Below are 14,177 nucleotides of genomic sequence, written 5' to 3'. Positions count from 1 at the left end.
TTCTCATTCTGACTACTGATCATGAGACAAAGTAGGAACAGAACTGGAAAAAAGTTGCTGGTATTATAATATCCAAGGGGTATAAGAGGAAGAGATCTAATATCAAGTCAGTTAATTATCAATAGAATGGGTTAAAAGATATGTGTTTGAAGTGAAAGGCAGCAAAGGAGAGAGAAGCAGAAAGGGCTGGGTGAAGGGGAATGGGAATGAAGGAGCTGAAAAAAAATTTTTACTTATACAGCCTTCAACTTCCAATCACTGGCATCCAAAGGAAAAAAAAAAGAGGGAGTATTGTAGCTTTCTAAGTAGATTCCACTGCTGACCCAGGGAAACTAGGACACTAATCCTCCTCGAATAAGAGGTTCTAGACACATGTTTGAGAACATAGGCTCAGTCCAACGAAGGCAGGGGAGGTTAATGGGAGGGAAGGCATTGGAGTGAGATCCTTTTTCTCATATTCTCTGTCTCTTTATGCTCATGCCAAGGGAGAACTACTGAAAAAATTGACTTGGAATCTCTAAAAGAAGGTAGAAATGCACTCAATGTACAAAGTGGCATTTTCCCCATGTATTCAAAAGAAATGCTCAAGACAAAAATGATTCAAAAGTTATGTATTGACAAGGACTTAAGTAAAATGTCTTACAACTCCTATTTTACTTTCTAGGCATTTGGATATTAAAAACATGAATATACAGGACATTAATTGGGATGTTTACATTGATATTTTGCTTCACCTTGGTTCTGCCCTATGTGACCAACTCTCTCAAAGTCCATGTCGTCAGGAAAGACAGGGTGATAATCTCTGAGAAGCACTGCATTGACTGCAGGGACACCTCCTTCAATGCCTCTGATCCAGAGGGGCTGAGCAGCTCCTGATCTCCCCCTCAGGAGGCAATACTCCTCTCAGGATCACTGTTCACCTACGGTCAGGGAAAGAAACACAAAGCAAAAGAGCCTCCTGGGACCTGGGCTTGCCAAGGTAGCTCATGGGAATACAACCTCCATCATCATCACAAGAGGTCCCGGAGAAAGGGTTCTATAAAGGCATGTTACAGACAGAGGAAAGCAAAGACTGAGAGCAAAAACTGTTTCTCCCTTTCAAGTTTACTGCGTGGGCTGCTCCTCTTGGCTTAGTGGTAAAGCCTCTTGCACATGCTGCCTCAGGCCCCCTCCCCCATAGAGGGAACACGGTACATCTATGTCACTTTAAATCATTTAAAATCTGAGTCCCACACACAACCTTCCACAAAAACCCCAAGACCACAAGGAGTTCATTACACCAGTAAGGAAGAGAAATTGTGCTTCAGGTCCCAGCTCTGATTTTTATTTCATTTTCCCTCCCTGGGTGGGAGAAATTTAGGCAATGGGAAGGGATTACTAAGTAGTCTGTTGGAAAGGTTTCAAGTTAGGACAGAGAAGCAGTGGGTCAAAGTAGAATTCCTTGCCCTACGGTGTGAGTGGTCCACAGTAAAACACTGCCCAGATGAGAATCACCTCACTTCTGAATTCTAGGTTGTCTTTTCTTATCTAAATATGCCAATGCAGCATACAATTTGCATTTTATAAACTATTTAAATAAATGACAAGATGTATAGTAAAACATTTTTATTAATCATGTATACTATATTGGGAGCAAAAATGAGCCCTGCTTCAGAGTGGCTTGCTCTGGTTCATATTTTCCTCAAAATTGATGGGCAAAATGTAATTTAAAGCCTTAGAGAATTATCTTGAAAAGTTGAGAGATTACTTTGTCCATATCACACAGATAGCATACATGCAAGATAGGACTTGAACCCAGGTCTTCCTGAATCAAAAGTCAACCCTCTATTCTATAGAGGATGACAGGATGACTTTCCTATAAATGATACAACCATAATATGTACAAACTAGTTGGGATTTTAAAAGGTTTCATCTTTTGATGATAAGAAATCAAAAGGAAATTCCACATACTAGCAAAATTTCAAATTTTAGTGAAATTTCCATAAAAGAAGAAAATCTGATTCCCAAATAACCTCTTAATATGCACAACCAAGGTACGAAAAAGTCTAGAAAGAATCTAGAAGACAACTTTCAAATGAACGTTTGGTATTAGCCTCTCTCTCTCTCTCTCTCTCTCTCTCTCCCTCCCTCCCTCTCTCTTTCTTTTTCTTTTTCTGCTAATTCTTTTAGAAATTTTAAATCTTTAGTGGTCTGGTGACTACACATAGATATCTTTATTTGAGAATTAATTCAATGAAAAACTTTTGATTTTCAAATGCTCCCAAGAAAGTCAAATGGGTAGGTTCCCCCCACACTCAAAATAATAGAAATCTTTAAAATGCTAAGGTTACATTTAAAACAAAACTAATCAGAAATATTAGTTTCTTCACTTCTGAATTCTGATTTGTCTTATTTTAAAAATATGCTATTGCAGCATACAATTTGCATTTTATAAAAGAGAATATGCTAAACTATGCAAATAAATGACAAGATATATAGTTCAAAATTATTTTTATTAAGTCATAGTGTTCTCAAAAACCACAAATCTAGGACACACTATTTTTGGTGGCATTTTACCTGTACTACATTTACTGGAGAAACAATTTTTAATTTTTAAAATTTTGTCAATAAATTAATTTATATGGGACCTTTAGTTTCAAAAGCACTTTCCTCACAATATCCTTATTGGAGTAGGTAGAGTAAACATAATAATTCCAATTACAGATAAGAAAACTAAGACTCAGAAAGACGAAATGACTTGACAGTGGCTGAGAGAATAAAACCTGACATTCTCACTTCAAATCAAAATCACTAAACTATGCAATGCTTTTGGCACCAAAAAAAGTGGTATATAAATCTTCAAGGAATGTCCTCTGAAAGAGTCAAAACATGAAGAGGAGAATGATATTGTCTGCATTAATCAAAAAGATTCAGCTTCTGGGATGTTTTCCTTTTATTCTAAGCTTAAGAAATATGAGTTGAACACATTTTTAATGATGGGAGAAAACCTCGGTATCATTTCCTGAGTAGTTTTTCCCATTAAACAGCCAACATTAAAAATCACAAACTCATGATTCTCCCTTCTTTTGAAACAGAACATTTTTTTAACTATTCTTTGAATTCAAATTCTTTGTATTTCTTTTACAAGATTGGAAAAATTTTTTAATTAAAAATTAATTTCAAGAGTTCCTGTTTTGAGGTTCCTTGAACTTCAAAACTGCAAGAGGGATAAGGTGATCTAACCTCAGGTATAATGTGATCTAGCCTCTTTCTGACAAGAATCACTGCCAAAATCTCTGTGAGGCAGAAGCATCTAACTTCTGCATGAATCCTCCAAAAATGGAGAAGTGTAGGAGTTTTCAGTGATCCTCTGTTCCTTTGTAGTGATTACTGAATTATGCAAATTCCCATCATTTAAGTTTTACTACCCAACATATGAATGAATAAATAAGTGAACTGAGGGAATGAATGAAAACATACTTATTTATCATGTGCCAAGTAAACTGAAACACTGGAAAATAAAAAATACAAAAGTAAATACAACTGCTGCCTTCAAAAACCTAACATTCTAACAGAAGATAACATATATAGAGAACCGGCCAGGGAAATACTCAGTTTGAAAATTTATGAGACTAGGTATGGTAGAAATCAGTTGTCAACATTGAGTTGGCATTTATATGGTAAGATATTGAGATGAAGGGCATCAAGTTACTTAAAAAGGTGTGAACCAGTCCAATTCATACATTAAAGTGGCCAAAGTTTCCATGCTACTCTGCAGTGAAATTGGTCCCATGAGTAGACACAGCACTTGCAGCCTGGTCAAAAATAAGTGGAAGAAGGGGCGGCTAGGTGGCGCAGTGGATAGAGCACCAGCCTTGGAGTCAGGAGTATCTGGGTTCAAATCCGGTCTCAGACACTTAATAATTACCTAGCCGTGTGGCCTTAGGCAAGCCACTTAACCTGATTGCCTCGGAAAATCTAAAAAAAAATAGTGGAAGAAAGGAAGCGAGCAAGGACAGAGGAGGGAGGAAAGGAAGAAAGTTGAAAGTAGAAGGAGTGAGTTAAAGAGGATGGGAGGGAAGAAGGTTCCTTCCGTGCTGTCTGCCACCTACAAGCTTCTTCATCCTTAGAAATCTTAGGAAATAATTCACTAGCACCATCCCCATTAGTTAGGACATCTCATCTAACCTCCTTGAAATACTTGATTACCCTTGGTGCCTTCACATCTTCTCTTCTAACCATCTTCTGAATTGCATTCCATTTGGACTATTATTGATAATCAGTGCATTTTAATATGCTACTTTGAGGTTTGCAAAGGATTTTACATATACTGTCTCTCAACAAAATTTTGAATTAGGTGCTATTATCTTTTATATCTTACAGATGCAGACTCTGAGGATCAGAGATTAATGACTTACCCAGAGTTACACAGCTAGTAAGGAACTAAGACAGCATTAGAATCCAGGTCTTCCTGTTTCCAAGTCCATGTTTAATTTACTGCTCTACCTAGCTGCTAAAAAATCCAACCTAATGTTTCAAATTAAAGTGTGTTCTTCAAAGCTATTAATTACTTTTACTAAAAATCTAAAGACTTTCAATTCTCATCCTTCTTGATCTCTGTATCATTTGACACTTTGGATCACCTCTTCTGGGATAATTCCTCTCCTTTATCAATTTTCAATACCCTAATCTGCTAGTTGTCCTATTTAGTTGATTCATGCTTTTTTTACCACCTTTTCTGAATCTTTATTCATGTCTCCACTAAATGTGAGTGTAACCTAAGACTCTGTTCCAGACTCCCCTTTTTCTCTCATGAATTCCTGTGGGTTCATTTATTATATTTTAGAGATGATCTCCAGGTTTAGACATCACCATGCTCTACCTACTGGTATTTCAAACTAGATATCCAAGAGTCATTTTAAAATCAGCATGTCTAAAACAGAATTCATTATCTTTTCCCCTAACTCACTCCTCTTCTAAACTTCCCTGTTAATGTTGAAGAAAGCATCATCCTTCTAGTGATTCAGGTTAACAAACTCAATGCAATCAGTGATTCCTACCTCTCCCTAGTTATCATTAATTGACTGTTCAGTCAGTTAGCATGTTTTCATAGAATGTAAATTAATATGAGGGTAAATATAATATTGTCACAAATATAAATCTGTCAAAAGTACATATAAAATATACATGGCATTTTATTTTCAATTATAAAATTTACATGCATAAATTATACAGTTAATTCCAGATACATATAACTTCATCCTGCTTTACATGCATATATACATGCAAATATATGAATAATATCCCAGATAAAAATGATTTCTAGAATGTCTACTAATTATTATTCTATATATAACCCTAACAACTCCATTTACAAAGATAATCAAGATCAAACCATATAGATTTGAAAGCCTAAAAGTGGCTTATGACAAATGCTTAATTCTTTTTTTTTTAAGATTTTTGCAAGGCAATAGGGTTAAGTGGCTTACCCAAGGCCACACAGCTAGGTAATTATTAAGTGCCTGAGGCCAATTTGAACTCAGGTACTCCTGACTCAAGGGCCAGTGCTCTATCCAATGCGCCACCTAGTCACCCCAAAATGTTTAATTCTTAAAATTCTGTGCAGATAAAACTTCCCATTAAAATATGTATAAAAAGTAATATATCTGTAACATCAAAATTGGAAATCAGTGATAAAACATTTACTTCAGCAATGGTAAGCTGTACTTTTAATCTTACAGATATCTTTTTTTTTTCTCTCTTAAACAAAGAAATGGCATTTTTTAAAAAGGCAAACAAAATTTTTGGCTAGCACTTTAATTTTGAGAAAATCAGAAAGTTAGTATTATTACTACAATAACATATGTATTTAGATAGCTGTAAGCAACAGACATAGTAAAACAAAGTATGATACAGTAAATTACATTTACTATCATAATGATTTCTGAACAGTACTGTCTCTAAAACATGAACCTAATACCTTATTTCCTTGACTTTAATGACAGATTAATAGATTAGGAGAACATGAAAGGTGAGATTAAGAATAGAAAATATGGTAAGTAATAAAATAGATGCTTTACAAGAATTTTGAACATAGTATAAAATAAAGGGCTTCCTTTTTACATTAAAATTTTGTAGCATTTATTGTCATTACAAATTACTACTCCTTTCTCATGTATTGCTTTATAATGTTAGCTAATTTTTCATACCTCTCATTGTCCCAATTAGATTATAAATTCCATGAAGGCAAAAATTAAGTCTTATATTTCCCACAATGCCTGAGGCAGATAGTACATCCAATATACATTCATTTATAGGTTTTTTTATGTTACATTGAATAGATGTATATGAACAGTTATATTACAGCATTTACTCAGAGTACCTAGCTCATTCATGGGATCTCATACAACAGGACTTCTACATGTCTTCATGTCTACATTTCAAAAGGCAATAGAAAGTTAAATTGAATACTCTAAAAGAAACTGACTGGTGGTTAAAAAGTACAAAATCATAAGTCCAATAAAACTTATCTCCCCTGGATCCACAACTGTTTTTCTAAAGTTAAGAACTCAATCATTTAATCCACCATCTATACCAAAGAAAAAGGCAACTTGGTTTTGATGAGTGGAGTACAGACTTCTCATTACCTTATCTTCCAAATGCTGTTTCACAAGATGATATTTTCGCTTGAGTTTTGAGTTCTCATCCTCCTGGTGGGCTAAGTCTCCTGCCATCTTTTCACATTGAATTTTCATCTTTTCTGCCTGCCAACGATGGATTTTAGCCATATTCTTGTCTTCCAAGCTTTCTGACTAATGAAAGGAGAATAAGAGTAAGAGCACCATCAATAGGTAAATAATTTCAAAATAATGCAAGTCAGTTTTTAAAATATATACAGCAATCATATTTAAAAACTATACCATGGTCAAAGAAGCTAAAGGCCTTTATTTATTTCTTAAAGTACACACACACACACACCACACACACAGACACACACAGTAAAAGATAAACATGGCATTGTAAAAAGTGCACTAAAACTTGTACAAGCTTTGAAACTTTAATCTTTATGATACAAATCAAATAGATCAATAGATCAATAGACAGAGACAGAATGATAAACAAAGATAAACTTACAAATAGGAGACATTAGCAAAAAGCCAATATCATTTTCAAGTTTATATTCACATTTTTACTTTTAATAAGCTCTATAAGAAGTTTATGAACAATATGATGCCATATTTTTCTTCAATTATATTGATTATTTTGTTGAAGACAAATTGGAGACAGTTGAAAGACTGATACTGTACTTCAAAATTTTAAGGGTCCATTCTTTCCACCAACATTTATTAAAAGCCCTCTATGTTTCAAAAGTCAAACTTCACAAGGGGACCAGAAATCTATCATGTGGCAGTCAGTCCTATGATTGATACATAACCTTCTCCCAATTTATGGAGAGTAATTGTTTGTTCTTCATTCTTGAAGAAGACCATGCTATCAGGGAGGAGATGCCATGACAAGCACATCAATTGGATTTAAGTCTCATTTTCTCCTCCAGAACCATCCAGCTATAGTGGCCAGAAATGAATCAGGATGACTGGAGATGGCCCTAGATGTGAGGTAATCAGAATTAAGTGACTTGCACAAGATCAAACAGCTTCTAAGTGTCTGAGGTCGGACTGAGTTTCTCCTGACTCTAGGGCTGGTGACTGTACCACCTAATTGCCTCCATGTAGGTTAAATGGCAGTCATATAGTTTGATGAGGCAGTATTTTAGTAAAGGCAAAAGAGAAATCATGACTTGATCTTGATTGATTTTTAATTAACTTTAACTGAATGGAGCATTTCACTGAGACTTAAAAAAATCAAAGAAAGACATTAAAATAATTTCAATCTGCTAAAATAGAGATGATTAAGTAATCACAATTTGCAAGCCTTAACAAGGTTCCATTTTCCAGTAATTACAATGAAAATGCAACATGGGAATGCCCCCACCAGAATCCTCCAAAAAGAAAAGATTATAAGAAACACTTTATATAGTTTCCTACCCAAAGTTCTTTTGCATATCAACATATAAATCTCCAACAGTATCTGTGCTCTCTATTCCTTTCCCATTAATTTCATAAATAATAATGAAGATATAGAGGGGGAAGAGTAGTTACTTAGAAGAAACAGACATCTAATGAATGTTTTGAAAAAAAAAACAAAACTGGAAATTCTCACTCTGGTTCAGTTTTCAGTTGTCACACTGGTATTCTGAACTGTACCATGCCCTCAAGTCACAGGTTTCCATTTCAAAACCCTTAAGAAGCTCATGGAAGACACAAAAACTACTTTCAAATTATAATGCTATGTAGATCATTTCTCTCTTATTTAAATTTCTAAGTATTTTACCATCTTTTCATTTCACATGAATTCACAACATATTGTAAAACAGAAAGAAATACTAAGTTATCAAGTAGATTACAAAGCCAGGGTTCTCTGGGTTCTAAAAATTAATTTTAAAAAATAATTCTTACTTTTATGAAGTTATTGCCTCAAATAGGTAGCTTAGTGATTTTATTTTAAAAGATTTATGTAATAGTGAACTTTGCAGATTGTATATAATAAGTAAAAGATCTCACTCCAATGCAAGCTTGAATTAAGGATTAACAGCTTTTCAGAGTTTCTAACTCCTCATAAATAACCATGTTAGTTGCTCAATTTTTCAACATTTTTTCCAAATTAATTCAATTCCATGATTACAAGACATCTTCCTCTTAAATTAAATAAAATTGTGGGAATTAACAAAGTGTTTTTTGACTTTTGTTTTCATTTAAATTTGTACTGTATACAAAATAATACATGGAAGTCTTCTTTCATAAAATACTAATTTTTAAAAGGCTTTACAATTTAAAAAAGCAGTTTAAAAGTTCACTTCTGCAAATTAATCAGCCTAATTAGATTCATGTTCTGAAATCATTCTTTGCCATAGCTGACTGATGGAAATATCTGTAATCTGTAATCTCACAATAAAGCAACATTTTGAAAGATAAAATTCAATGAGCTTGTTCTAATTATCTCTTCCACAAAATCTATATAGGTTGATTTCCTATGGTTACTACTACATTAATAAGGAATATAGATATAGGAGCTATGAACTTGACAAGTCTTTGATATTTTTTCATTTAAGAGGCCATAAATGTTGAATGAGGCCATATTTCAGGTTCCACCTCTTACTGTCACCTCTACCTTTCCTGAACTACTGAAATAGCTAAACATCCTTTTAAAGGTTTTTGTATTCTGTAGAAATTGTTCCCAAGTGGCTGCTATAACTCATATTAACTCTAGCTTAAAAGATAAGAATAAATCATCTTGATTGTTAATTTCATCTTTTCGTCATTGTTTTGAATAGAGAATGATCTCTAATCATGATCTACTAAAAATTCTTATTAGAATCATCACACTAATTCTGCACCAGTACCTTCAGGGATTTAAAGTGGCTCTCAACTTCATTCTGTTCTTGTTTAAATTGCAGCTTCAACTCTTGAATATTGCGATCATGCTTAGTTTTCATGTTCTGCAATTCTATCTGGAGATCTTCCAGCTCTCTCTGATGAATATCTCTTTCTACTTTTAACTGTCTAATTACTGAACTTCTTTCCTCCTGGTTAGATGCCTCCATTTTCTTGAGATCAGAAAGGTTTTTAAGCACCTCCTTCTTGGCTTTCTCTTCTTCAGCTACTTTGTTAACAAGCTCTGCTCGAGATGAGTTGAGGTTCTTGATGGTCTCTTGGAACTCAAAGAGCTTTTCCTTGTCTTTTTCTTGGGAAATTTTTATGTCAGCAATTTCCTTCTCTAGGCACTGTTTTTCAATAGCTATCTGGTAATGCACCCTAGTGTGCTTTTGCAATTCATTTTCTAATTGATTTATTGTGTCTCTGAGGGTCCTGACTTCTTGCTCTAGGTCCATTTGCTTACATTTCATTTCACTAAGTTTCCTCTCCTTACAATGAAGCTCCTCTTCCTGATTAGCACGTTTGGATATGATGTCATTCAGTTCCTGTCGAAGATTTTCAATCCGACATGAAGCTAAGTGAAGTTGACCCTTCAACTCATCTTTTTCTTTCAGAATCTAACAAATTTAAAACAAAGAAAAAATATTACAAAATTGATTTGATTTTTCTATAGAGGCTATTTTATAACAAAATTAAATTTATCCCCAGAGTATTGAATATTCACTTTAAAAAATGCTTTAGAGTTGTTCCCTGTCTCCTCCTACTTACAACACTATTATTTGCTGATGCAAGAATTTTTTAATAAAAATGAGAGAGATACAAAAAAAAATTGATTCAGCCATAGCCTGACATTAGTGATCACTGAAACTGAAAAAGTTATATGAATCAAACACACTGAGCAAATGAAGAAATCTCTTTAATTAGAACTCCAGGGGCAGCTAGGTGGTGCAGTAGATAGAGCTCTGGCCCTGGAGCTCTGGCCCTGGAGTCAAGGAGGACCTGAGTTCAAATCTCAACTCAGACACTTACTAATTACCCAGCTGTGTGAACTTTGGGCAAGTCACTTAACTTTTGCCTTACAAAAAGAAAAAGAACTCCATTAAATTAGGGATTTGTCAAAATTTTCAGCAGCATCTGAGTTACAGTTTATCTATGCTCAGAAATAGTAAAACATTTATAGCTCATTGTGATTGTTAAAGTCATTTTAAAATCAACTGAAAATACCATCTTGAAAACTCTAGTTTTTTTTACATTACATGTAAAGACAATGTTTAATATCAATTTAAAAATAATTTTAGATCCAAATTTCTTCCTTCCATCTCCTGCCCCTCCCTAAAAATGCAAGAATCTTTCCATATTAGTCATGTTAAAAAGGAAAAAATCCTGGAAAAAACAAAATGAAAATAAAATGCTTCAGTCTACATTCAGATTTTATCAGTTCTTTTTCTGAATGTAGATAGCATTTTCCATCATGAGTCCTTTGGCATTGTCTTAGATTATTGTATTCCTGGGAAGAACTAAGAACTAAGTTATTCATAGCTAATTATCACATAACATTGCAGTTCCTGGGTACAATGTTTTCCAGGTTCTCTTCATTTCACTTTGCATCAGTTTTTCTAGATTTTGCTGAAATCTTCTTGCTTCTAGGATAATACTATTCCATTACATTCAAACATCATATTTTGTTCAGTCATTCCTCGATTGATTAGCATTTCTTCAATGTCTATTCTTTGCCTCTATAAAAAAGAACTACTATAAATATTATTATATGTGTAGGTCCTTTTTATGATCTCTGCAGTATAAAGCTAGTACCGATATTGCTAGATCAAAGACTATGTACAGTTTAATTGCACATTGGGTATAGTTCCAAATTGGAAAGCACCAAATTTTTAAGCAAAAGAAAAATTCTAATCATACATTTAAAAAATTTATTACTTTTAGCATTCCTTTCTTTTTTTAAAAGCTCCAAATTCCCTGCCATCTCCCACACCTTCTCTTATCCACTGAGAAAGTAAGCAATATGATAGCAATTATACAATGTTAAATTTACATATTATCCTTATATTTTTTTAAAAAGCAAGAAAAATAAAGGAGAAAATTATATTTCACTTTGCACTCAGAGTTCATTAGTTATCTCTCTAGGTATGAATGGCATTTTTCAACAAGCACTTTGGACTTGAATCATATCGCTGTATTGATCAGAGTAGCCAAGTCTTTCACAGTTCATCATCATTACAACATTTATGCTACTGTGAAAAATAAACTCCTGGTTCTCACTTCACTTTGTATCAGTTCTTTTGAATTTTTTCCATGTTTTGTGTTTTTTTTTTTCTGAAACCAGCCATCATCATTTCTTATAGAACTCCATCATAGTAATATGCTACAACTTGTTCAACCATTCCCCAATTAATGAGTATCCCCTAAATTTCCAATTATTCGTCACCACAAAAAGAGCTGCTATAAATATTTTTGTATGTGTATATATGTATATATGTATATATGTATATATATATATATATATATATATATATATATATATATATATATATATATATATATGTCCTTTTCTTTTTCCTATCATCTCTTTGGGAAAAAGACCTAGTAGTGGTATTTTAGGAGCAAAAGGAAGACATTTTATAGTCTTTTTTGTCTAGTTCCAAAATGTTTTCCAGAATGGCTAGACCAGTTCACTCATCCATCAAAATATCATTAATGTAGCTGTTTTTCCCTTATCCTCTCCAGTATTTGTCATTTTATTTTTTAGTTTTTACAAGGCAGTGGCATTTAATGACTTGCCCACAGTCTAGGTAATTATTAAGTGTTCCACCTAGCTGCCCTGTATTTGTCATTGCTGAAAGATATCTCAAAGTTGTTTTATTTTGCCTTCATATGTCTAAAGTCATATAATTTCTTTTGAAAACTACCTGTTATATTCTTTGACTACCTATTAACCAATGACTCATTTTTATAAATTTGACTCATTTATACACAGGATATACACAGTTCTCACTTTACATAAATTTGCATCATGCAACTTTGACTTTACATAAAGAAGAAATTTGCATTTCAAAAATAATCTGTTAATTTTACCATACAATACTGTATTCTTTCTCTTTCTGTTCCTGCTCCTCAGATGAGTCATTCTGCAGTCTCCTACTCATCCTTCTATTAAAAAAACAAACAAACTTCCAAGTGAAAGCAGAGGAATAGATTTACAGAGAAACCACTACTGCCTCTGAATGCAGTAGCCTGAGACCTCTAGAACCAATAAAGGAGACTTTGCTTTATTCTATGCACCTGCATGTCTCATCCATGCTCAATTATATTCTAAGTCTGACAGCAGCTCCCACAGATCATTGTCCTCTTCTATCTGTGTCCATATCTGCCTCCACTTGTCTGCCCCCTTCCTTTTAGTTCAGGACTAGTCCCCACCTGGCTAACCCCAGTCTCTAGCCTTTATGTGCCACCATGTTCCCTCCTTCCATCGTCCTGCCTATCTGGCTCCCACATTCCTTCTTTCCCTACATTCACAGGCAACTCTTAATACATTTCCTCTTTGACCTGGGAGTTCTAGAATTTGACTATAACATTCCTAGGAGTTTTCATTTTGGGATCTCTTTCAGGAGGTGTTACACAGATCTAAGCTAATGGGAGATTTCCTTTACAATATTTTTTGAAATATGCTGTCTAATAATCTTCTTTGGATCATTGACTTTAGGCTGTACAATAATTCTTAAATTATCTCTCCTTGATCTGTTTTCCAGGTCAGTTCTTTTCCCAATTACTAACTTTTAATCATTAATTCTTTTCTTCAGTAACTTTTGTACCTCCTTTTTCATTTGACCAATACTGCTTTTTAAGGAGTTACCTTCAGTAATTATGTGCCTCTTTCACTATTAGGCCAATTCATTTTCTTAATGTTATTTTATTTTTTCCAGTTTACATGGAAAGATAGTGTACAACATTCACTTTTTTGGTAAGATTTCACATTCCACATTTTTCTACTTTCCTCTTTCCTCTTCCCTCCACCTTCCCCATGGCAATGAGTAATCTGATAAAGTTATACTTGTACAATCATGTTTAACATATTTCCATATTAATCAAGTTGTGAAAGAAGAATCAGAACTAAATAAGAGAAAAAACATAAAAGAAACTTCAAAAGGTGAAAATAGAATGCTTTGGTCTGTATTCAGATTCCAGTTTTTCTCTAGATTTGTATGGCATTTTCCATCACAAGTCTTGTAGAATTGTCCTTGATCACTGAACTGCTGAAAAGAGTTAAGTCCATCATAGTAGATTATCACACAATGTTGCTATTAATATATACAACGTTCTCTCTTTTTTTTTTGTTTTTTTTGCAAGGCAAATGGGGTTAAGTGGCTTGCCCAAGGCCACACAGCTAGGTAATTATTAAGTGTCTGAGACCGAATTTGAACCCAGGTACTCCTGACTCCAAGGCCGGTGCTTTATCCACTACACCACCTAGCCACCCAACACTATGCCACCTAGCCGCCCTACAACGTTCTCTTGATTCTGCTCATTTCACTCAGCATCAGTTCATTGTCTTTCCAGGATTTTCTGAAGTCCAACTGCTTATGGTTTCTTACAGAACAAGAAAATTCCATCATACTCATATACTACAAATTGTTTAGCAGGCCAATCCATTTTTAAGGTGTTATTTTCTTCAGAATTTTTTGTGTCTCT

General features: G+C 34.0%; 1 protein-coding gene across 13 annotated transcripts in view; it reads right to left on the bottom strand.

Moving 5' to 3' along the window:
* CEP128 (centrosomal protein 128) overlaps window positions 1–14,177 on the bottom strand; it is a 541,441-nt gene that overhangs the window by 338,966 nt on the left and 188,298 nt on the right. For 12 of the 13 annotated variants that reach the window (XM_074235602.1, XM_074235601.1, XM_074235600.1 and 9 more), the window contains 2 exons: window positions 9,440–10,090; window positions 6,627–6,791 (listed from right to left, as the gene is read on the bottom strand). In XM_074235602.1, coding sequence (XP_074091703.1) covers window positions 6,627–6,791; window positions 9,440–10,090 — 816 coding nt within the window. The remainder of the gene's footprint in view (window positions 1–6,626; window positions 6,792–9,439; window positions 10,091–14,177) is intronic. The other variant, XM_074235608.1, reaches the window with a different exon arrangement.

The sequence above is a fragment of the Macrotis lagotis genome, chromosome 4 (assembly GCF_037893015.1).
Source record: "Macrotis lagotis isolate mMagLag1 chromosome 4, bilby.v1.9.chrom.fasta, whole genome shotgun sequence".
In the NCBI taxonomy this organism is placed as follows: domain Eukaryota; kingdom Metazoa; phylum Chordata; class Mammalia; order Peramelemorphia; family Peramelidae; genus Macrotis; species Macrotis lagotis.
The sequence above is the reverse complement of the archived record's forward strand: the minus strand, read 5'-3'. Positions and strand labels throughout refer to the sequence as shown.